This window comes from Chiroxiphia lanceolata, chromosome 1 (genome assembly GCF_009829145.1).
Source record: "Chiroxiphia lanceolata isolate bChiLan1 chromosome 1, bChiLan1.pri, whole genome shotgun sequence".
Classification (NCBI taxonomy): Eukaryota; Metazoa; Chordata; class Aves; order Passeriformes; family Pipridae; genus Chiroxiphia; species Chiroxiphia lanceolata.
The window spans coordinates 116,180,171-116,203,133 of NC_045637.1; the positions used below are offsets into that span (position 1 = coordinate 116,180,171).

At 39.7% G+C, this 22,963-nt stretch overlaps 1 protein-coding gene across 4 annotated transcripts in view; it reads left to right on the forward strand.

The window, feature by feature from the left end:
* The first annotated feature begins 4,088 nt into the window (after nt 1–4,088).
* Nucleotides 4,089–22,963, forward strand: part of TOP2B (DNA topoisomerase II beta) — a 64,156-nt gene continuing 45,281 nt past the window's right edge. For 2 of the 4 annotated variants that reach the window (XR_004355114.1, XR_004355115.1), the window contains exons 1-2: nt 4,089–4,485; nt 22,225–22,398. Coding sequence is in view for 2 of the 4 variants with exons in the window: in XM_032678197.1 (XP_032534088.1) it covers nt 4,423–4,485; nt 22,225–22,398 (237 nt within the window). In the remaining 2 variants the exon portion in view is untranslated. The remainder of the gene's footprint in view (nt 4,486–22,224; nt 22,399–22,963) is intronic. The other 2 variants (XM_032678197.1, XM_032678206.1) reach the window with 1 other exon arrangement.

A 22,963-nucleotide genomic window follows, 5' to 3' on the forward strand; every position in this document is an offset into this window, starting at 1 on the left:
TCAGGGCAGAAGCCAGGCATGTAAGCGCGAAGGTCTCTAACACAACCTGCCTCTCCCGCAGCAGGAGATGGTGCGGTCCTGGGGACAGTCAGAGAAGTCAGTGCAGTGGTCCCAGCCGGTCCCAAGGGCAGTCCAGGTGCAGGGCCCTGGAGTCCCTGCAGTTAACCCTGGGGCTTCTGCTGGACCTCTTCCCTAGCAACAACCTGTCAGCAGCAGGCTCACAACCTGCCCTGCTCCAAAGTCTTCCACACCCCTGGCAATAGAACAGCAGTTAACAGGTTAGTTATGGGGAAGTAATTGGAGAGTAAGCAGGGTTTAACCCCTTCAATCCCTCTGCCAAATTGTCACTGAGTGGCATATTGTTCTTGGAGGACTAAGATGGAAAAGACCTGGTGTTTTCCAAGAGACTGGTTGCTGGCCCCAGGAAAAGCTACTGACAAACATGCCATGGATACATCAGGCATGTAAGTAAGTCCTGGGCAAGGTTCCGATGAGAATGTCAGGCAGTGCATTGGCAGTTTGAATAGCCACAGAAAACCACTAGTGTGGGCTCTTGCTAATGCAACAAAGGTATTTGAAATACATTTGTGTAAATATGCATGACCCAGCTAAATTTATATTGTTAGATGATCCAGACATGGGTAGACTTTTCTTAAATACCTTGGAATCATGGCCTGAAGCTCATTCACAAAGAAGGTGGTACAAGTATGTTGATCACTCTCGTGTTGTTCTACCACAATCCTACTCAATAATTTCATCTGTTATTTCACAATTATGTTAATGAATTATGATGATTTTTTTAAATGCAGTACAATATGGAAATTACTATATTGCAAATGTAAATATTTGATATTAAAGTATGCAACGTTTGTTTACACCTTATTACAACTACATACAATGTGGAATGTCTAATGTAATGGGCATCAACTTAGTTCCATAAATATTTTAGAACAAAATTACACTTTTTCCTGTGTAGTTTGCAGAAAAATGAGAGCTGTGATTGGTCATTTAGGTAAGTGGTTGTATCCAGGTTTGCTCTCAGAGTAGATAAATGTACACAGAAATACTTAAAGACCATATGTACAGCTGCCTTACTGCTAAAAAGATTGAACACAAAGTAATGTTACAATAAATATTTTGCTTACTAAAACCAGTAGCGAAACTGGTTTAAGTAGATGATTGTTTTGAAAATATATAGGGTACTTCTATTTTTATTATGGTCTCTAACTATGAGGACAAGTAAATCTCCAATGAATTGAAATAGACTTCATGTATATTATCTCAAGGAGACTATTAATTTAAAATATCGCACGATAAGTGTGAAGTATTTGACATAAACTGGTAGTGCATGATAAGGCAGGTGGTATCCAGTAAAGAAATTCCACTCCTATCAAAATATTATGGTGCTTAAATTTGATTCATGCTCAAATTTAATTCTGTGTTTGTTTTAGCAGGGATCACTTAAAATGTGATGAGCAGTCTTGTTTCACTGGTCTACCTCTGCAATCCACGGAGGCAGCTGCTTGTAGTCTCATGAGAACTTTGTCCCACAGTTCTACATGGCTAGGAATGCACCCGCTCAGCCTACAAATGTAAGTATTAGGATAAAACCAACATCAACAATAAGCCAGTAACATACCATGCAGCTGGCGTAGTATATGATGAGAATTAAACGGAGACCAACTTGAACGAAGTAATTTCAAAGACTAAAGAAAATGCTTGGAGGAACGTCAATATTTCTCCTATATTTGCTCCAGCATGACACACAGACTGAACATGTCTGACCATGCACATTCAAAGATCAGTAACTGCCAAGAAGAAACTCCCTCCCTCTGTCTTTCTCTAATATATATGTAATTGGCTGTCTTCAAACTAGATCGCTATCTGCTACTTGGCTAAGGATAGAGGGTTGCAAAAGGCACATTTCCCACACTAAGAACAGCCTATTTACTAAACAGCTGGAGCTAATGAGACCAGAGTACACTAATGTTTGTGACTTGCTCTGTTTCTGCTGAATGCAGTAGTGGTTCTCTGCCAATGCAGAAAGCTTTGAACAGATGCACTCATTCTGTTTTCTCTGGTCCTCACAATATTCATTGCAGCAGTCCTGGTTTGCTGTACATGATTCATTTTAATGGGTCCTACATATAAATTTGAGAGTTTGAAAAAAACCACACAGCACTGTTCTAATCAGCAAGACCCAAATTCTGAAGCACTAGCCAGAACCCTGCAACTGTTACCTTCTTCTAGATCTTCGAGAAACACTGTTTCTTATCTTGCTCAAAGTAGAAGAAAACACAGCTCAGAGGTACAAGCAGCTGCAATAAAACTGGGTCGGAACAGATAACTTACTGTCCCTTCTAGGCAAATGCCATTATTTTCCATAATCCCTGTGCAGCACTTATATATTAGTTTAATAAGTTCCTTAGAAACTGGCAGGGTAAAATTATGTTAAATAAGCAATATTTACAAGAAATTCTTCTGATCCTTCCCTTGAGGCATAATTGAACATTACAACTGCCTCCTCAAAAGCAGCTGCTCCATTTCCAATCCCTTTACTTCTAAGGAAAAGCATTTTGCAAAAGGAAAAAATCTTTAAATTATTGCTCTTCCTTTGAAATTATTCTCTTTGGATATCAATTTGTCTGCTATCTCAGATGCAGTGCTCCTACTAATCCCTCCTTTTGAGACTTTACATTTGGAATTATTCATGGAGTGGAACAGGCTGGACTAGGTAGGTCCTTTGCATTTCACACAGCAGAATGAAAATCGCTAATTGAGGAGCTACACGTGGTGAAACATTTTTCTATGTCAAAAGAAAAAGCTTGTCAAAAAAATCTATGATTATAATACTTATGGTCATATATATATATTTTACTTTTGGTGGAAAATATCTAAAACGGTACATATTTTTCATGCTGATACCTAAAATGACATGAAATTTGGGCTTCATACACACGCCGTTTAGGCCTAGGTAGTAGATGCTAAGTTACAACACAGGGTTTTTTTTTTTCCAAAACGGCAAATATTTTAGAATAGGGTTGTGTATTGTGTACAGAACAGGGTGTTGTGTTCTGTGACCCTATTAAAGGACTTCACAGGGTGATGCTTAAGTGTAGGATAAAGTTCTGTTAGCTTTCCGAGTTAAAGAACTCCTTGGGCCGATCCCTGCGGCCCAGAAGAGGGCAGTGGTTTGTAAACACTCTCCTGCCTGGAGCATCGGGACTTCCATCCTGCTGGAACCGCCGTAGGGCGCACTGGTGGCAGGGATCAGTTATGGGGCTGGCGGAAAGGGGGCAGTTGACCACCGTCCCCCCAAACGCCTGTCCCACCTACGGCATCTCCTCTTCTCCGCTCGCGGATCGCAGCATCATCCACCTGACAGACCAGGACAACGGGATAGCTGTGCCCTGCCAATTCCAAAACCAATCTCCCTGCGGGGGCACGGGGAAGTGAAGCCTCTCTCTCTCCTCGCGGTGGCAGAGGGGTAAGGTGGGCTCAGGGAGCCCGCAGCTGACCCGCCAGGTGCTCGCTCCTTTCTCCCGCTCCGGCGGCCCCGCCCCCTTCGCCCCGCCCCTCTCCCGCGCGGCAGCGCCCCCGTGCGGGCGGCTCCCGCCTTGTTGCCACCCGCAGTGACGTCACACGCGGCCTCTCCTTTTGGCTGCTCCGATTGGCCGGCGCCCGCGCAGCCTTCCCGCCTCCAGCGCGCGATTGGCGGGCCGGCCCGTGATTGGCGGGCCCGCGGCGCTGGGGGAGCGGAGGCCCTGCCGGCTGCGAGCGGGGAAGCGGCCGCGGCGCGGGCGGGCGGGCGGGGACTGCGCGGTTATTTATTGTCTGGGCGCGGGGGCCCGGCCGCGGCGGCGGGGGAGCGGCACCGGCACCGGGACGCGGGGCGGAAAGAGGAGGGGAAGAAGGAGGGGGCCGGGCCAGCTCCGGGTGTGCGTGTGCGAGGGGAGCGCGGCTCGGGGGGGGGGCCTGCGCGGGAACGCGCGCGCGCGCGGGGCGGGAAGGGAGGGAGCGAGGGAGGGAGGGGACAAGGGAGGAGGGAGGGAAGGGGAGATTTTTTTTATTATTAATCTGTTTTCCGGGCCTTTGTGGCTGCCGGGGGGGACGGCCCGGGGGTGAGGAGGAGGAGGGAGGCAGCAGCGCTACGGCGGCGATAGCGGCGGCTGTTGTTGCCCCCGCCGCCGTGAGGCGAAGGGACCGGCCCGTCCCTTTAAACTGAGGAGAGCCGCAGGCCCGGCCGGGCCCGCCCGCCCTCTCACTGCCTCCCCGCCCGGCGGAAGGGGCTCTTTGTGCGGGCCCTCGGCCGCCCTTCCTCGGTGCCGCTGAGGGCGGGAGCGGCCCCAGCGCGGTGTCGGTGCCGGCCCTCCCGGCCGCCTCCGAGCGCCCTCGCCTCGGCTGAGGAGAGACGGGCAGAAAATGGCAAAGTCTGGAGGAGGAGGAGGAGGCGGCGGTGGCGGCAGCGGGGGACTGACTTGGGTGGTAAGTTGTGGGGCTGCATTCTGTCGTTCGTGGGTTTTGCTGCTTGTGTTTTATTATCATTATTTCTTTTTGCGTCCCTTGCGTATGTGGAAAGAGCGCGGGTTGGCTTTGAAAGGAGGGAAGAAGCTGAGGGGTGTCGTAGAAAGGGAAGCGCTGTAGAGCTGCTCGGTAGAGGGGTCCGGGGTAGGAGGAGAAAGCCTGGGCTTGGAATTGGTGTTACAGGAGGGGCTTGCAGCCCTGAGGGCGTCCTCGGGGTGGTCGGGACCGTAGGGAAAAGGTCGATCTGTGAGCAAGGAGATGGAAAGGAGCCTCCTACCTTAGGGGCAGCGGGTGGGTCAGCAGGACTGTCTTGAGGTCGCTGTCCTCCAGAGCGAGATGTGGGCTGTCTGTCGTCCCGCCAAAGTCTCACTTATTGCCTCTTGTTCCTAGAGCAAAGCCTTTGCGGGCTACCAGAGGGGCATTGTTTTGATCCCATCTTCTTTTCCAGCTGTCTGAAAGGACAATATCTGAAGTTCCCAAGTTTCAGAGACACTTAGGGAGCAGGAGCTGTCAGCTTGTTACTGTGTCTTGGAATTGAACTTTATCATCTTCCAGAAGTTGTAATAGACCCAAGAAGGGGGTGTTTTATTGCTTTTAATGAATTGGTCTGAAGTAATAAGTTTAGAGAGGGTGCTGGTGATAACTGACTCTAGAACAGTTGAATCATTTTGAGCCGCCCTAAAGTCCTTTGAGAGCACAAGCCCAGGCTCACACTGCAGAGAAATGCTCCCCTCCTGTAGTAACAGTGGATGCTCTCAGGTTTTCGTGAGACCTGAAAGAAAGGAGGAGCAAAGGTGACCTGAAGGGGTCTGGTTCAGCCAATCAGTAACTTACCTGCCTTTCTCTTGCTCAGCTTTGAGGATAAATTCTTCAGTGGTTAAGCAGAAGACAATGAATCTTGATTGACAGATGGTGAGATAGCTGCATCTTTAATCAGATACATGTCCTTTACAGAGGTAGCAACTTTTAAGAAGTCATGTTAAAGAAGAGTAACAGCAAACTTGTTCTCGTGTTTCTCTACATCTTGGAGGTGTTGGAAAAGAATGTAGCAGCATTATTGAGGTGAACAAATCCTGTGTATTCTGATGGTGGACTCTTTCCGTGGCTCTAATTACTGCATTTTATGTTGGTAGTTCTCTTTTTCAATTTAAGAAGCTGGCGGCATGGAAAGGTATATAAAAATTATGAGCAAGTTTCTGGGTGTGCCACTTGAAATTAGACAGTTTAGATGTGGGAACAGCCCTAAGTAGAGAAGCTAAAATGATTCTCCTTTCCTTCCTGCAATACTCTGTGATCTTTATCAACTGTGGTCTTTGGGTAGCTCTTCAGAATTAAGGTTTTTACCATCTAGGTTGGATCAAGTAATTGAAAGTTTTACAGCTCATATAGAGAACTGCAGAATGAAGTGTGAAAATTACTGAGTAGGCATTTTTAATGAAACATGTTCTTAAATGAAATGGGGTTGAAATTATGGTGAGTCAACAGTTTCCTACAACTGGAAATAATCAAACTTTTCTTTCTCTAAAAACAGTAAGAGTTTGTGTTTTTGTCAACTCAGAGTAGTTGTAGGGAAATAATCTGATTTTAGTTAAAACTGTGTTCATTTATTTTTTTCTGAAAATAGTAGGAGGTTGTTTCTTTCTCTCTCACACATGCATTTTAAATGGTGAAGGTAGGACTTTTGAGCCAGCTCCAAAAACCAGACCTGTTCCATGTCAGCTGCAGAATAATAGCATACAAAAGAGCAATGTTGTAGTACTGAAATGGATGGGGGCTGTGGCCAGTGTGCCAGGCCAAAAAAAATCCGATATTAGTTGAGGTGGTGGCTCATGTGTAGATGATCATATGCTGTCCTTGAGGGAGAGAGGTGCAGAGGTAGGGACAGAATAGTTTCAGCTGTCTGGTTTTAATCTGCTTGCCATATATCTGCTGGATGTGCAACCACTTGCTGTTTGATTGTAAGTTGTTTTGCAACTACCTTGGTTTCTTTAGACTTCTTATGAATATGTTGAAACCACTAGGGTGCTTCTCTGTCTGAGTAACGTATTTTGCATTGTTAGTGGTTTCTTAATAAGACCACGAGTTAAACAATGGAAGGATAACAGAAGTAAGTCTGGCTCTAAAGGTGAGGAAATAGTTAAAACTTGGTGGGATGTTAATTTATGTTTCAAACTAGCAAATCCTATGTACATAAACTGGTGCTCATATTTTAGTAAAGAGTTGTATGTGTAAGTTTAGCTTTAGATTCAGACAGCACACTTGTTCATGCATCAAATAGTTAGGAAACAATTACATGCAGTTGTGAAAAAGGAAAGGTACTTTCTGTGGTAGAGAATTTACCTTAGAGTGAATTTCATAACGAGACATCATAGAAGTGTCAGGTGATACCTGCTTTTACTGTTGAAAGCAAGAGGAATTAAATGTTTATGGAAACAAACACCAAGTTGTCTGTATCTTCAGCTAAATGCAGCAGAACTTAAAGAAATGTAACAGGTTGCCTGGTAAGCAGGAACCATTACCAGTGAGGGTATGAGAGTATGTTTATTGGGAAAATAATTTAGCATTACAGAACTGAAAATAAACCAAGATAACCTCTGATTTATAGAATGTAGTTGTTATTTTTTTAATTGCCTTTTTTTTTTCCTTGTTCTGGTTGATGATTTTTTGGAATCAGCTTGCAGCTCTCCACTCTAATAGTTGGTAGAAGGTGGAGTTTTGACCAACAGAGTGATATAAATTACTTCTGGTGGATGATCTCCAAGCGTCACTCACAAAAGTGTCAAATTGTATTAAGAGTTAGTTACAAAAGCATGGTTTTGTAACTAGAAGAAGTTTCATTTGTGAAATATAGTGACATTTTCTAATGCTAGAAAAACTTATTTGAACAAAAGAAATAATTCTTTAGCCTCTGTGTGTGCTTAGGGACTACAGAAAATGAACTGTTGTAATGGTACAGTAATAGTTACTTACTATTTTTTTATAAATATGCCTTTTATGTTGAAGGTGAAGTAATTCCAAGTAACACTGTGAAGTGTGTTGATTGTGATACAGTGATAATGCCAACAAAGCTACGTAAGAGTGTTTCAAACAAGCAACACTTCATCACTTAGTTCTGTCAGTGTTTTCAAGACTTTCTCCTTGACCCTAATTGCTACACGAGCCTGATAAATGGAAGCTGAAACTCCTGAAGACTTTGAACACAACTTCCATTTTCCTGCCCTTTATGAAGGGATAGATTTCAGGTCTAGGAAATGCTAGCTTTAAGTGAATCTTGACCGAGTGTCAATGTGACTTTTCTTTTTAAAGAATATAATTAATATCAGATCTGTGTGCTTCTGAGATGGAGCAGAATGGAAATAATGTACATTATTAGTAGATGGAAATTACATATTTAGTTTATACTGATTCATACTTGGTTTGAATAAATACTGTAATTGTATACTGGTAAGTGAAAAGATACAATAACCTTTCAAATAATTTAAATTCAGATATTACCACCTTAGTTTACTTTGACAATATTAAGTTAAAAGTTATTTTTATTTTTTTAAAACGTAGAGAATGTATGTAATCAATAAAATAGTAGACTCAAAATTAAAGAAAAGAACCCTGCCCACAAATAAAGTCCACCCCAGTCCTTCTGTTAAAGGAAACTTGTCTTTTATTGTTTCATTTGAAATCAAATACTCTTAACTGTAATAAAGGGATGGCTTTCAGTTTGACTTGGCTTTTAATAATTTGTTCTGAGAGGATTAAAACAAATATTCCTCTTGAATAATGTCTGATAACTCCTAGTATATGCCATAATTCACTTGTTATGGCTTCTGCACTAGGTGTTTTCTAACTTTATGGGTAAGTTTTTTGCATCTGAAACCTGAACTGGATCTCTCCTGCCCCAAGGATCTGCCCACCATTGCTGTGTTCTGAGCTTCAGCCATTGCTCTAATTTGGGGGCAGGGGCTTTTGGACAGGAACAACACAGGAGTTCCCTCCTTCTGCCATTACAGTGCTCAGAGGAAGAGTGTCAGGATATGACAGTGTGCCTAAGAGTTGTGGTGTGTTACTGCTCTACCACAAGTCTGGTTCTGTAAGCTATTAGGGTCTGAAGTACAAATATGATGAAATATGACCAAATCCTAATCAAATCTTCCCTTTTTAGAAATAAGCATACTCTCCTAGAGGTAAACAAAGTGCAAATAGTTATTATTTTTATTACTGTTTATTACCAGTTTATTAATTTCAGAGCAAAAGTAGGTGGTTGAAGTTCCTGCCCCGAGTCCTCTAGACCTCTTTAGTTGCCTCTCCAAACCCACGTTAAAGCTCAGAATTAACTTTCTGTACTTTCCATTTCTTTATCTGTTTCGGGCCTTCTGTTTCTCGGCTGGCTGAAGCTGGGCCTAGGGCACAGTTGTCATATATGTAACAGTTGTTATATATACTGTTAGTTACTCTCTTATCTTCCCTCTGCTACACTGTGGTATCTGCAGGGGGCGGGGGAAAAACGCTCTTGTGGTGTTGCCAAGTCTTGTTTCAGTGCTCTTGTCTTGCTTTTTGTGAGTATCTGTCTTTTGCTATTATGTTGACCAGAGAACTGCCAGGTTTATTTGTCCTGTGTGTCTTTCACCCTTCCTCCCCCCCTCTTTTTTTTTTACTGTTATATGGCGGAAGGACAGTCAGACCTGAAATGTATTAATATTTACTTTTATTAAACATAATGTGTTCTGTAGGCTTTGAGCTAGGTAGTTATATCAGCAGCTGAGGGGAAGCAGTGTTCCCTCTTGCCCTTGTAGAATTTCTGATTCTGATGCCCTTAAGAAAGCAGTGTTGCAAAGAGATGTCAGGACTCTCCTGAGTATCCTAGCACTAGGATCCTATCCTAGAGGGAAATGTTTGTAGCTCAGTTAGGTGAGTCAGACCCAATAGTTCTGAAGAGGAATTCTTCAGATGTTATGATTTGCCTGCAAAGAAAATGTGGTTGCCTCCTATCCTCCATCGTCCACACACCATTCAGTTAATTCTTTTATTGCCCAGTCTTCTCTGTGTTGGAGTGCTGAATAATGCAGGATCAAAGAAGTGATAGAGGTGATATGAGGTAGAGGCTTGGTGCTGGAACAGGATTGGGGCCAGTCTCACAGCTCAGTAGTGTGCATCTTCACTCTCTGCACTCTGAGCTGGGAGCAAACCTTGCTCTGGTGTGGGTGAAAGAATGATGAATGCACAGAAGCGGGGAACTAAATTGTAATCAAGTCTGGGAAGGAATGTGTATCTTAGGAATTGGGGAGGAATTGATTTTTAAAAGTATGTGGGGATTATTTTAGGTGTTTGATGGAGAAGGTGCACATTCGAGCACGTGTCCTCTGTTAATGTTCTACCTGTCTGGATTTGTGTGTGTATGTTTAGTTTCTGAGATGCCCATGCTGTATTAAAGAGTAAGTAAGGAATTACTTTATTTTGACAGATAAAGTAACCTTTCCAAATAAAATAGCATATAAGTAGTCTAAGATGGACAGTTTAGGGTTGAAAAAATTACCATTTAAATTTAGTATTTAATTTTCATAGACTTTATTTTTCCAGAAGTAGATTTTTACCTTGCATCTAAACTGTCTTGTGTGTCTATGTGCAAATGCAGTCTTCAAATGCATGTTTATGTTTCAATAAATGACAAGCAGCACATGTAATTCATAGCTGATGGATGTGAGTGATTCCATCCCTGGGAGTGAGTTTTATGTATATTATAGGTCATATAAAGAGAACTTAGAAATGAAAACCATTGCAGAAAACTTAATTTTTCTCATTTAAAGTAGTAAATTTTTTTGCAAGTCACCCACAGTGAAAATATTATTTTGCACTATATAGGTGTTTTGAAAGTATTCAAAAGCAGATTGAGCAAAAAATATGTAGTTCTGCATGTGTATAACTGCTTTTGAAAATTGAATGCTTGGAAACCTAGTAGTGTACTCTCAAGTATTTCTGTTGGAACCCAGGTATTTTTGAACAATGTATTTTAATGCTAACATTCCAGATTTAAAGTGAATACTAAACCAAGGCATATAAAATGTTATTACATAACTTTGAATATAAATACTAAAATTTGAAGTATATTGTAAGTTCCAGCAACCAAAAGAGGTGTCAAGATCAAATCATACAAAATATTTGTTAATTTTTATTCAAAAAATGTTTCCTTGCCATTTTCTTCAGATGTTTCAGTAATGAGTACTTGAAAGTTTGATGTGAAAAGGAGGGAAACATTCTTCCCCTCCCTGATTGGTGAGGATCAGATCTCCTAGTTTTAAAATTTCAGTGTGATTAAAAATGCTTTTACTCTTATGAACTAAATTCTTTTCAGTTGTGTTTGAAATGTGTGTTATTAACTTATTCTATGATATCAGCTCATCTAGTTTCATTTAATAAAGCTATTTTAATATCCTGTCTGTCTTAATGCAATTCCAATTTACCTAGAAATGCAGTTTGCCACTGAAAGTAAAGTGCTGCTTCTAATTTTTACGTTATTAAAATGATAAATCTGTGTGTTTGTTACACTCTCCACATCTAAGCAACTTCAGTGGTTTTTTTTTCAGCAGGTAAGAAAAAAAAGGTGTTAGCAAAGTTAGTTAGTACAAAGGCTGCTTGAGTTAAAACATGTTTGAAAGCCTCAGACCTAAACATCAGGTCTATATTTTCTTTTGGGCGTAATTTAAAAAGTTACCTTAAAGAAGAAAGAAAAAAAATATATAGAAGAGGATTAAATTGCTTGATCTAGTATGTATTTTTTCCTGATTGATGAAGTAGAATTGCAGTTGAGATCTTAAGCTGTCCTCCTGTCATGGAAGCAGCATGTCTTGCAGAGGTACTGATTTCTTTTGCTCTTTTTTTAGTGTATGAGTGAGCCTGGTTAGACTTGGGCTTCCTCTTCCTTCTTGAAGATGTTGAAAAGTTGCGAGAAGAGCGGGCGTATGAAAAACGGGATAAATATCTGCCCTAGTAAGGTGCCAAAAACACAGAACGTTCTGAGTTGGAAGGGACCCACAAGGATCTTCAAATCCAACTCTTCAGGGAACAGCCCCTGCAGGAACTGAACCCACAACCTTGGCATTCTTAGCACCAGACTCTAACCAACCGAACTAATCTCAGTGTTAAAAGCACCTCCATCACAGATTATTCTGAGTTGGAAGGGACCCACAATGATCACTGAACCCAATTTGTGAGTGGCCCATACAGGGGATTGAACCCATGACCTCGGCATTATTAGCACCATGCTCTAACCAACTGAGCTAATCTCAGGGTCACACCAGCTCTCTCCATCTGTGAGGGGATCTTTGAGGAGAGAGCAAGGAACAATATTTTCTTGTCATGACAAAATCACAGGACCTTTAAGGTAACATTTAGAAGTAATTTTCTTATAAATCAAAAGAAGCTGAGATAAAGTAGAGAAAAAAAAATTTAAAAGAGCACTCTTGCAACCAGGTAATTTGGCATGTAATATTCCCATAAGAGCAGTTAGGATTCTGGGGTCATCCCCCAAGCAGAGCATCTTTACTTATGAGAAATAGGTAAGTGTGAGCTTCACTGGAGATTTTTCCAACTGTGTAAGCTTTGGCAGCTCTGGGTTATTTGGACTTTTTAGTGAAGATAGTGTAGTAGTGTATGAACACTTCAGTCTTGTGTTTATGCCCTTGGTAGTTGTGTACCATAATATAAAGATACAAGAATGACAAGGTATCTGGGGAAAAATAACACAGTCTTAGTCCTGCTGATGTAGAGAGAGTTCTACTGCATGCAGTCATTCAGGCTGTTCCTCCAGGCATCAGCACAGAGCTTTATGGTGGCTGAGGTACTGGGTTGTGTCTTACACTGTTTAGTGACCCTAACTTAGTATTTTCCACCACTGTTATGTTACAGTATTGTCATGAAAACGTTTAGGTATTGTGTTACAATCTTGGAGTAAAAAATGGAGGCAAGTTGCTTGGAGGAGAGCAGTTGCAAGAAGTGAGGCAGCTGTTCTATTTTGTTATTAAGTAGCCCCAGGAGAGTTTGGTTTGGTTTTTTTTTTTTTAAAAAAATCATACATAAGAGACTGTAAAAGCATGTGAGAAATTGGCTGAGGGGGAAGTTCCTTATTGGTCTGCTGGTGGGAAGGAAGGGAGGTAGTCCAGATGCTTGAGAAAACAATCCTGAAGTAGTATCATATTAACCTATTCTTCCTGATACCAGTTAAATCTTTCAGAATACTTTCAGAATATGCCATGTAGACTTTCTTCTTTACCAGTTGAGTGATAAACATACATGTCAGGTAACAGAGAGATGATGAAAATGCAGAACAATTTTAAAAATCATTTTAAAAATATTTGAAGTTATTTTATGCATCTTTTATATGGTATCTTTTATGGATAGGTGGATTCTTCTGCCTGCCAAGGCACAATTCTTAAATTGCAAATTAAAGGGTAGAGTTTTGATGATCTCCAAGATTGTCAGCACTTTTAGTGAACAATCCTGAAAGGTTTTTCCTAATTACTTCTGTAGGAATGTTATTGTGGGAGGATGAGTGGCTGAGGAAGGGGGGGGGAGTTTTGGAACAGTATTTAGGCTTTATTGACTCATTGATGCCTCTGTTTTCCTCCTTCTGCATTGCTGTAAATGTCTGGAACACCAACCCTCTGTTCCTTTCTCATGGAGTTTACTACAGGATTGAGACTAGAATATGCAATATATTTATGAGACTTGTAAAGCATTTCAAGATTTGTAAAGTCTCTAGAGGAGCAGTAGCTGTTGTATAGATGGAGCTGAGCAATTAAACTCCAGCTACTTTTTCTAGTTTTTTAAAGAGCACTGGATTCATATTTATTTTAATATGGTAGAAAAGAATAGATTTTTGAAAATAGAGATTACCGGAAAATATGGCTGTGTTACCATGGATGCTTCTAATAATAAAAAAGCAGATTTTATTGTTGAGCAAACTGTTGTATGAATGTTTAAAGTTTGTTTGATGTTTGGGACAGGAACAAAAACAAAACCAAACCCCAACAAACAAACAAAAAACCCCTACAAACAAAGAACAACAAAGAAAGCAAGTGTATTTTCATTTACAAGGTGCCTTGTGTTAAGTAAGTATGTTGCTATTGCTTTTCTGTTGAAGATTCTAGGGAGCAGACTTGTAATGGTTACTACTGATCATACAGTGTTCATTTTTAGGGCACCCTGTATGTTAGAAGTATGAAAAGCTCAAGGATCACAGTCAAGGTGTTTTAGTATTTCAGTGCAAGGTTGACAGGGAAATAACATAAAGGTACATCAGTCCTAATATACTGATGGCTGTTACATTCATGAGAGTTCAAGAATTTGCTTCTTTTGTATAATGGAGAATTACTTCCCATTGCATTTGGATAAGTAACCTCTAGGTGATATTTGTGCTCTCCTCTATTACTAATGCAATGTGACTAGTAGTCCTCAAGCTGACTAGAAAAGTCAGGGTTTGGGGTGCTAGGAATAAAATCCTCATGTGTGGGTTCAGTCACTGCTGCCGATGTGTTGCAGCTTGACGTGTGTTACTGTGCCAGTCAACATGAGCTGAAAAGCCACCCTGTTGGATTTGTTCTCTCTATGTGTTCTCTTTGCAGCATGAATGTCTTAGTCATGAATGTTGTCTTATTCATGCCTGAAGTTTTTTCTACAGTTACTCTCTAAAATTTGTTTGCTAATCTGAAGATAGGTCAGCAGAGTAAAAATACCTTGTTACAAATCCTCAGTATCTAAAAAGAATCTATCAGGTTGTGTCAGGTAATCATTGCAAAGGGGAAACGTGAATGTGCTGGGAGTCTGGAATACTTTCACAGCGCCCAAACTGGTAATGCAGTAAAGCGTTAAAAAAGGTCAAGAATGTGGGAAACCCTGGGTTATAAAGAGGTGCTGCCAGATACCGATAACCTGAAGTTTGATTTCTTGGCTAGTGGAGAGTTTGTGTATGAGTTGGCTGATGGAACAGTGGGCCAAACAGATTTGGTCATTCAGTGGTCCAAAGGCTTCATTCAGTGGTTCTAAGGACCACTGTTCTAAGAATCTGGAAGAAAACTGTCATACGTTACCTTAAAGTTTAACATTAATAAATTCCTTTTCTATGGGTGTATTTTTTTCCCTTGCTTGTCTCTGATTTTTAGCTGGAAAAAAAAAAGAGATTCTTAAAAGATCAATTTGTTACCTAAGTATTCGTAGATGTAATTTTTGGTACTGTGTAAACAGTATCAAAATTTAGTATTGGAATAGAACTTTTCGGTAGACAGACAACTAAAACATTTCAGACCCTTAAAAAATTTAGCAGTAAAATTCAGTTAATTTGTCATCATGTGAGGGCAGATGTTAGACACTTCCTTTTAAAGAACATAGTGTGTGCTAAGATGAGGATCTGAATGTGCCACTGATTGCATGCAGACCTGTACCAAATAAAGCAGAGCTGTTGCTGTACTAATTTCATGTAAGTGTGAATTCATATTTAAAACAATATACATAATTTTCTGGTCACAAGCAATTACAGTGAGCTTACATGTTTGTACAAAAGTGGTATTCCTCAAAGACTGGTGGAGAAAGCAAATCCCTACATTTTTAAAATTTAGTATGCTGTAATACTGTCTTAATAATCCTAAATTACGAATGATGCTGCATTTATTTTGTGTACTTATTTATTAGGAAGATGAAGCTATTTAATTCCAAGAGCGTCATTTCATGGTGCAGCTAAGCAATCTGAATGATATCTGTTGAAAAGTGTAGTGGTTTTTTTCAACCATATCCTCCTAGCTGTGTTTCTGCTCTTTTCCTTGCACCACCAGTTGTCTGATTCTCTAGCAAGCTTGTTCACAAAAATGATCCAGTGGACAACTGCTTGTAGTTGATGAAAAATGGAGTGAAAACTGTGTTTCCTCTCTGAACTGGCTTGTCGGGAGGTGGATTTGATTCCACTCTAAGGAGCGGGGGAGAAGGGAAGAAAGAAGGAACTTTTCCCTTTTGGCCACAATTAACTGCTGCGTTTTTCTACAATGGGGAATTCTGACCATTCAGAAGCCATTCCACAACTGAATCATCATCACAAAAGTGTATGTAATGTGATATTTTCAGAGTCAAGAGCTAAGTGTCAGAATCAGGAGATTAAAAAAGACCCCAAAACATGAGGAATTTAAAACAAACAAACATGTTAGTGTCACTGGAGTGAGGCTAGTTCTGGATGAATGTACCAGGAGCTTGTTTCCATGATCAGCTTTGGGAAAGATGTGATAGAGAGATTTAGTTCATGCCACTAATGGTATGCAACAGTCTACGGAAATTTGCTGTGGTAAGAGGGAATTGTTACTTTTGTGTGTTTTCGTCTTGGCAGGAGAGACCAACCATTTGTTAAACACAGCAGGAGAGTGGTTTATTTTGAAACTCCCTCCAGTTTTGTTTTCATGGTGGGAGGTATTCTCATCCAGAGTTTTCTTTGGGAAAATTGCAAAATGTTTAGGTAAAAATTTACTAGTTGTCTATTTTTCTAGGGCAAGAAGAGGCCATTGTGATCCAATTTATAACACCACACTGCAGTCAAGTGCATGTTATCTATAGAATTACCCAGTAATTACTATATTGCACCTATACACTTCTTATTTTAGCATATCTTCCTCAGAAGAGGTAGTTTCGTTTTGAACTGTAATCACTGGATTTCATTGCTTAATAACCTCCCAAGGTTCTACAGCTTAATTAGACTCAGAATTTACTGTCTTGTCCCACTAAATGTGCTTATCTTACACTTTATTTAAGGAAATGTAGGACACATGGCAAGTGCTTTTCTAAATTTTTGTCCCAGGGCTGCGTTTGCCTCTTCAGGAGTGTGTATCAGGAATATTCATTATATGGAGTAGTTTTGATGTTAAGGCAGGAAAGACAAAGCCAAAGGGAAGGTATCTTCTTTTTCACATACATATTCTCTTCTAAGTTGATTTATGCTTGTCTGCCTATCTAGAAAATGAACCCTTTTTTGCCATTTAGTATGGGTAAGAAAAAATGGGCAGACTAAAGAAAAATTGATTGGTTGGTTGGTTTCTTGGGTTTTTTTTTGTTGTATGGAGTGTGGAGGAGAAGATGACAGTGACCAGTACAAAATCAAGTCTCTAAGTGGGGAGAGACATTAACATTTTTCAGGGTTTTCGACTTCTTGCGATGGTGTGGAATTCAGCCACTTAAATAAAAGTTAAGCTTAGAATAAGGAGTCACACCAAAGATGTATAATCCAGTTATGGCAGGATTGAAACTGATGATGAAACCTGCCTTCTTCATTGTAGCTTTACGTTTTATTGTGTATTTAGATAGGAATAGCTTTTCTCTGGTACTGCCAAACTCTCCAGGTCAAATGTGTATTAAGATTTAGCTCTATTAAGTACAGCTGTTTTCAGCATAAATAACCAAACTCAGCATGGTGGCTCAACATGATTTCAAAATGCAAAGAAAGATGACATGACCCAGTTTTCATTAAAAAAAGGCAATAAAAATCTCTGACTTAATATGGATGTCACACATGCTGTGTTATATGTTGAAATGTCAACAGGTGAGACTAACAAGAAAAAAAAAAAAAGACAAAATTGGAAGAAAGAAGATGCCAGAATGAAATATGTGAGTTCACAGGTTGAAGATAGAGAGTAAAATTTTGTTGCCAAACTGTCGTCTGTTAAAGGCTCTTTGGGTTCTGACTCTTGACATCACCAAAGGAAAGAATGACTACAGCTTTCACACAGCATCAGATGAATGTATGGCAAACACAACTGCAAAAGAGAAGCTCTGCAGTCATTGCAATCACAGTGGAGAAAGCAGTTATCATCATAAAACACGGTTCTGAGAGCGTGCACAATAGTCCTGATGTAGCAACTCCTGTCAGCTGAGGATCGCTGTGTTTCCCCATACAGTTACCACTGTACTGTGTTTAAGAGCATTTGTGGGAAACTGGCACCATCTGAGGTCACAGTATGAGGTATTAACTTCATGTCTCCTAAGAAGGATGCACAGTGCAATGGGTTTTAGCTTTCCAAACTACTTAAGGATGGTCATCTTGCTGACTTGCACATGTGAACGTGAATGTTTGTCCTCAGCCTGGAGGATTAGAAAGTCCATAAAATTATGAAGAATCTGTAAAGTCTTGAATGTCACAAGAATGTTGAGAAAGTCACACACTGTGTTAAAAAAAAAAAAAAAAAAAATTGGCAACATTAAAGTTGCAAAGCAGACCCTGAAAATTGGATAACCTGTAAACAAACAAGCAAAAAGCAGTCTTACTGTGAGGCAGAAGACTTAAGCCCTTTGTGACACTTGGTTAATTCTCTTTAGGGGTTTTCTCATGAAACAACACCTGGTACTGTTTTGAGAAGTGTTATTGGAGCTTTAACAATATGAAGAACTTTCATACAGGACAGAATACAAAAGGCATTCTTGAGACAATTCCAAAAAATACAGAACAACATTATGGTTAAGCACTTGCCCAGTTTAAAAAAAAATAAAAAATTAAAAAGGGGGTGAGGGAGGATTTTCATGCTAAATTTACTTGTATTTTAAATAGTAAAAACTCTGGATTTGAAAGCACTTTTAAATTTTGGTGGTTTTTTGTTTGTTCTTTTTTTTTTTTTTTTTTTTTCAAGTTATCCAGGAAAACATAGTAGGAAGACTGTGGAGGATGTCTGTGTCCATAGATCTATATCCAGGGTTTCCTGGATGAAGATGAAGATTTCCTGATGAAGATTTTTCACTTTTTTGGAATAAGTTCTAAACATTGCTTGCACTGTAAAAATGCCCATTCAAGGTGGACACACAGGGATTCAGAACTGGTTGTCTGAGTACAGCACAGCTTGAAATGCTTGGTCTGGGAAACTGCAGTTCTGTGGACTTCTGATCCTTGCATGCTTGCATAATAACATTCATTTGTGTAGTTGAATACTTTCTGGCTTTTGATTTTATGCTTGTATTTCAATGGAGTGTTAAATAAATTCTGAATGTTTATAACGTGAGTATTTTTTGCATACAGAATATATACTGTACTTGGAGTATTGTACAAATAAAATCTCTCTGACAATCAAACAAACTTTTAAGTAGGGCATGCTGGAAAAGTACTTGTGTTATCTTAGTAAAAACTATAGAATTAAAATTCTTTAAGATTACTTTTTTTTTTTTTTAATATTCATTGACCACGAAAATGTTGTGCTGATCCTTTGTGTATTTTTCTCCCCTCTTAAATCATACATTAACATGTTCCAATTAGTGTGTTATAAATGGTAATAGACGTAGCTGTCACAGGGAGTACAGTAACGAGATCTTTACTACTGCTGGGTTACAGCAATCTCCCTGTTCCCCAAGAGGTGACACTTCTACAGGACTAGATTTTTTTAGGCAGCAAAGTTTGTCTTGGTGTGACCTCTATTGTCCGTCAACATTACAAAAATTTGGAAGCATCTCAAGAGAAGGCGGAGTTTTGATACTCTATATTTATTACTGATAAATTGGGAAGTATGAACTCCAAGTTGTCAGTAAGGCTTTCACTGGAAAACAGAAATGTATTTCCTAGTGTTGTATTAATGGCAATAGCTTGTAGGAATCCCTTCCCAATAATTCTATTCTGTACTAATTTTTTACAATCTAGAGATACTCATTCAGTCATAATAAAATTGACTTTTTATAATTTTCTGACTCTTACTCTACTTGTCCCACAACACTTTTGCTGTTGGAGGTAGGAAAATTGTAACCTAAATCTTTGAGGCTAAAATTTGAGTTGTTACTTTGTGTTAATGTGTTTGCTGAGTTGTGGTGTGTGGTTAGACCCTAGTCCTCAGTTGCTGTACCGGTGGAAGCATTTTGGAGAGCTGTTTCAGAACAATCCTGAGAATACAGTACTGATGTACATGACAGCTGAAGAACTGGTATGTGATCACTGCCCATCATGTATTTCACCGATTGTAAAAACTTGTAGCCTAAGAACTGGGAGCAAATAAAACAGTTCAGTTTGAACAAGATTCTGGTGGTCTTTAAACCTGTAGTTCTTTTGTTCTCTATATGAATTACATCTCCTCTCTTCTGTTTTTTTCAATACTTACTTCATCTCAGAAGTATTATTTTATTCTCCTGCCATTTACTGGTCCCTTTAGAACAAGTGAGCATAGTAAAACTGTGCTAACAGAGCTGTAGAACTGCTCTGTAAGTGAGCTGAGGGTGACTCCTATGAGGTATGATGTCAAAAATTATCATAAAGTAAAAAACATATATATACACATACAGTTAAATTCACTGGAAGCCTGGACATCATTTAGAGAACTACTTCAGTGAAATGAAATTTATGTTGCAACTATTGGCACTGCTTCTTTAGTAACAATTCTCATTCCTTCTCTCTTCCATGTATCAGTTTCATGTATCTGTTTGCAAACTCCTGTTTCATTTCTGCCGGATTAGCTGATACATGGCTAATCTTTTTTGGTTGGTGGTTATGGGGTTGTCATGGTTTAAGAGCAAATAACAGTGGAGGCTAAATTAACTTGGATACCAAAGCCCTCTAATCACACGTGATTTTGCAACCTCCCTGTTTGGCAGGAGGTGTGATGGAATCCAGAAGAATAGTCATGAGAGTTTGTGTTGTGGTTCCAACTCTGCTGCATGTAATCCTGGTGCAGGATTGTGAGGTTCCCTGGATTCTTTCTCTCTCTTACTCTGGATGCTGTCAGATATAGGACTAGGTAGTAGAGAATTTAATTCTCGTTTGGCATGTTCAGATTTGCTCATGGCTGTTGTCATTGCTGGTGCACACAGCCTGCTTGTCTCTAAGGTTCTGGAAGTACGTGTTTCCTAGCATTTCCATAAATAAACTAGAAAAAAGTGATTTCTAAATGTTGAAGAAAAAGGTAATTTCCCCTGTTCTGAATAGAATGAAATGCTTTATTCCTGTGCCTGGTGGGTTGGGCAGGGGGAGGTGTAGAGGCATCAAAACTTGAATACTAGAAGCTGAAGACAAATTGGATTAATATGTGGATAATTGTATGCTATAGGTTGGTTTTTTGGCTTTTTGATTCTGCTGAAGTTGTTTATGTGAGTTCAGTATCCTGCGCTCCTTTTTCCTGTGAGTTTATATGGTTTCTCACCCTTTGCTTTCAGTGCTATCTGAGGCTTCAACAAAGGCTAGACTGAGAGAGAAGTGATGAAACTTTCTTTTTGGCTGCAAAATTTGCATGATGACTGCTTAATCAAGGGTTAGAGTTTAGCCTGTATTTACTTTATGTAAATATGTACTGGGAACAGTTAAATGAGAGGAGAAAGATTTATCTGAGAGGCAAGTGGGTTTTGTCCTCATTATTTGTCTGTTGATTGTTTTTACTAGTCCTGTAACACCTGCTTCAAACTTGGTAAACTCCCTGTAAGAGAAGGAGACTATTTCAGGTACTGGGCAGCTGGGGACAGAATTTATTAGATCTGCTAGCCAGGACCTAATAAATTGTTTGAGTTCAAGTTATTTTTACTGGTATTTTTAAGATAATTCCAATTTACAGGTCAGAATACGTACTGTAAAGTGTCATGCCTGGTCTCTTTGTTTATACGCCTTTACTGTCTCAGAATAGGGCTATTCTATATTTGGTTGTTCTCAGATATTTTAACTTTTATGTGGTTTTCATTCAATGGCAAGGAGATATTTATCAGAAAAAAAATTGTTGAAAGTGCAGAAAATCCCTGTATCCTCCCCCTACCAAGGTGGATTACTTTACTGTAGCGTTGCTTGTTCTTTGAGACATTTTTCATAAAATCCAAACATATCAGGCTTGAATTTTGTTTAAATTGCTATGTTAGCCTATATGATTCTCTTTTTTTACAGTCCTTGGCTTATTTCATAGAATCGCAGAATGGTTTAGGTTGGAAGGGACCTTAAAAGATCATCCAGTTCCAATCCCTGCTGCCATGGGCAGGGATACCTTCCACTAGACCACGTTGCTCAGAGCCCCGTCCAACCTGGCCTTGAATAATTCCAGGGATGGGGCATCCACAACTTACCTGGGCAACCTGTTCAGTGCCTCACCACCCTCACAGTCAAGGATTTCTTCCTAAAATCTAATTTAAACCTACTGTCTTTCACTTTGAAGCCATTCCCCCTTGTCATTTCCCTCCATGCTCTTGTCTTGTAAATAGCCTCTCCCCTTTTATCATGAAGCATTCCAAACTGGGATTGTACCAGGTTTAATCACTTCAATAGAGAATGGAAATTATAGCAATTGAGAAGCCATAGGAGAATCATTACAGTATTTCTTAATTCCCACTGAATGAATTGTCCACACTGTAATTGTAAAAGAACGGTTTTGCTGTTATCATTCAGAACAGTAATCAATGGTTTGGATTCAAATGCTTAAGCACAAAATGGGCGTTATAAATGCTTAGTCTGAGGAGATGGGTGTCTTTTGTAATATGCTGTTGTTTTCTTATTTTAGTTTATCGTGCTTAGTAAATCAATTCAAACTAAAGTTTGAATACGTTACAATTTGTTAAGAATCTGTCATATAATCTGTTGCATTTTTTCTCCGGAAGGATAGCTTGATCTTAATACATCTGAAAACTGAACATTTAAATTATGTGACAAGCTTTGATTGTAATTTAAATCTCTGCCAGATTTTGTTTGTATCTTGAGAGTGACAGATTGAATGAATGAGGTTGATTGTTGGTTTGGGTTTTTTTTAGACGTTATTTGATAATCAGATGAATGCTTCAAAAAAAGAAGACTCAGAAAGTATTAATAAAAATGACACTTCTAAGAAGATGTCTGTTGAGAGAGTTTATCAGAAAAAGACACAGCTTGAGCACATCCTCCTCCGTCCAGATACCTACATCGGGTCAGTTGAACCCTTAACTCAGGTAAGTGTGTCTAAATTTAGAATCTAATAGTTTTTGCTGTTTTAATGAAGAAATTACTACTCTGGTTAATAAACAGGCGTATCTGAATTATATTGAGTTCTGAATTATAATGTTAAAAACTGGTCACGTCTGTGCATGCACGCGTAGGAAAGGGATGAGAGGAGACTTTTTAAAGTAGTGCTTAGTTCATCAGGAAAGACATACTCAGGAAATCTTGAAGTCCAGTCGAAACATAAACACACATCTATGTGTGTAAACACACAGTTTTGTGTGTATATGTCTGTGTCTGCAAACAGGCCTCTGTGCACACACCTAGATGTGCATATTTGTAAGTAGCGTTTGTTCTAGGTCCAGAAATGCTTTGGTCTGTTTGTTTAGATAGAGAACAGAGAATTTAAGCCTCCTGCTGGCACTTCCTTCAGCTGCTTTGTGAAGTTGCAAATTGCTTTAAACCTCACTGTCTCTACTGTTGGGAGTTCCCCGCCAAGCAGAAAATAATGGATTTTCGTTATGGAATTCTTTGTGGGTACAGTTGTAATTTTTGCTGAACTTCTGCTCCTGCTTT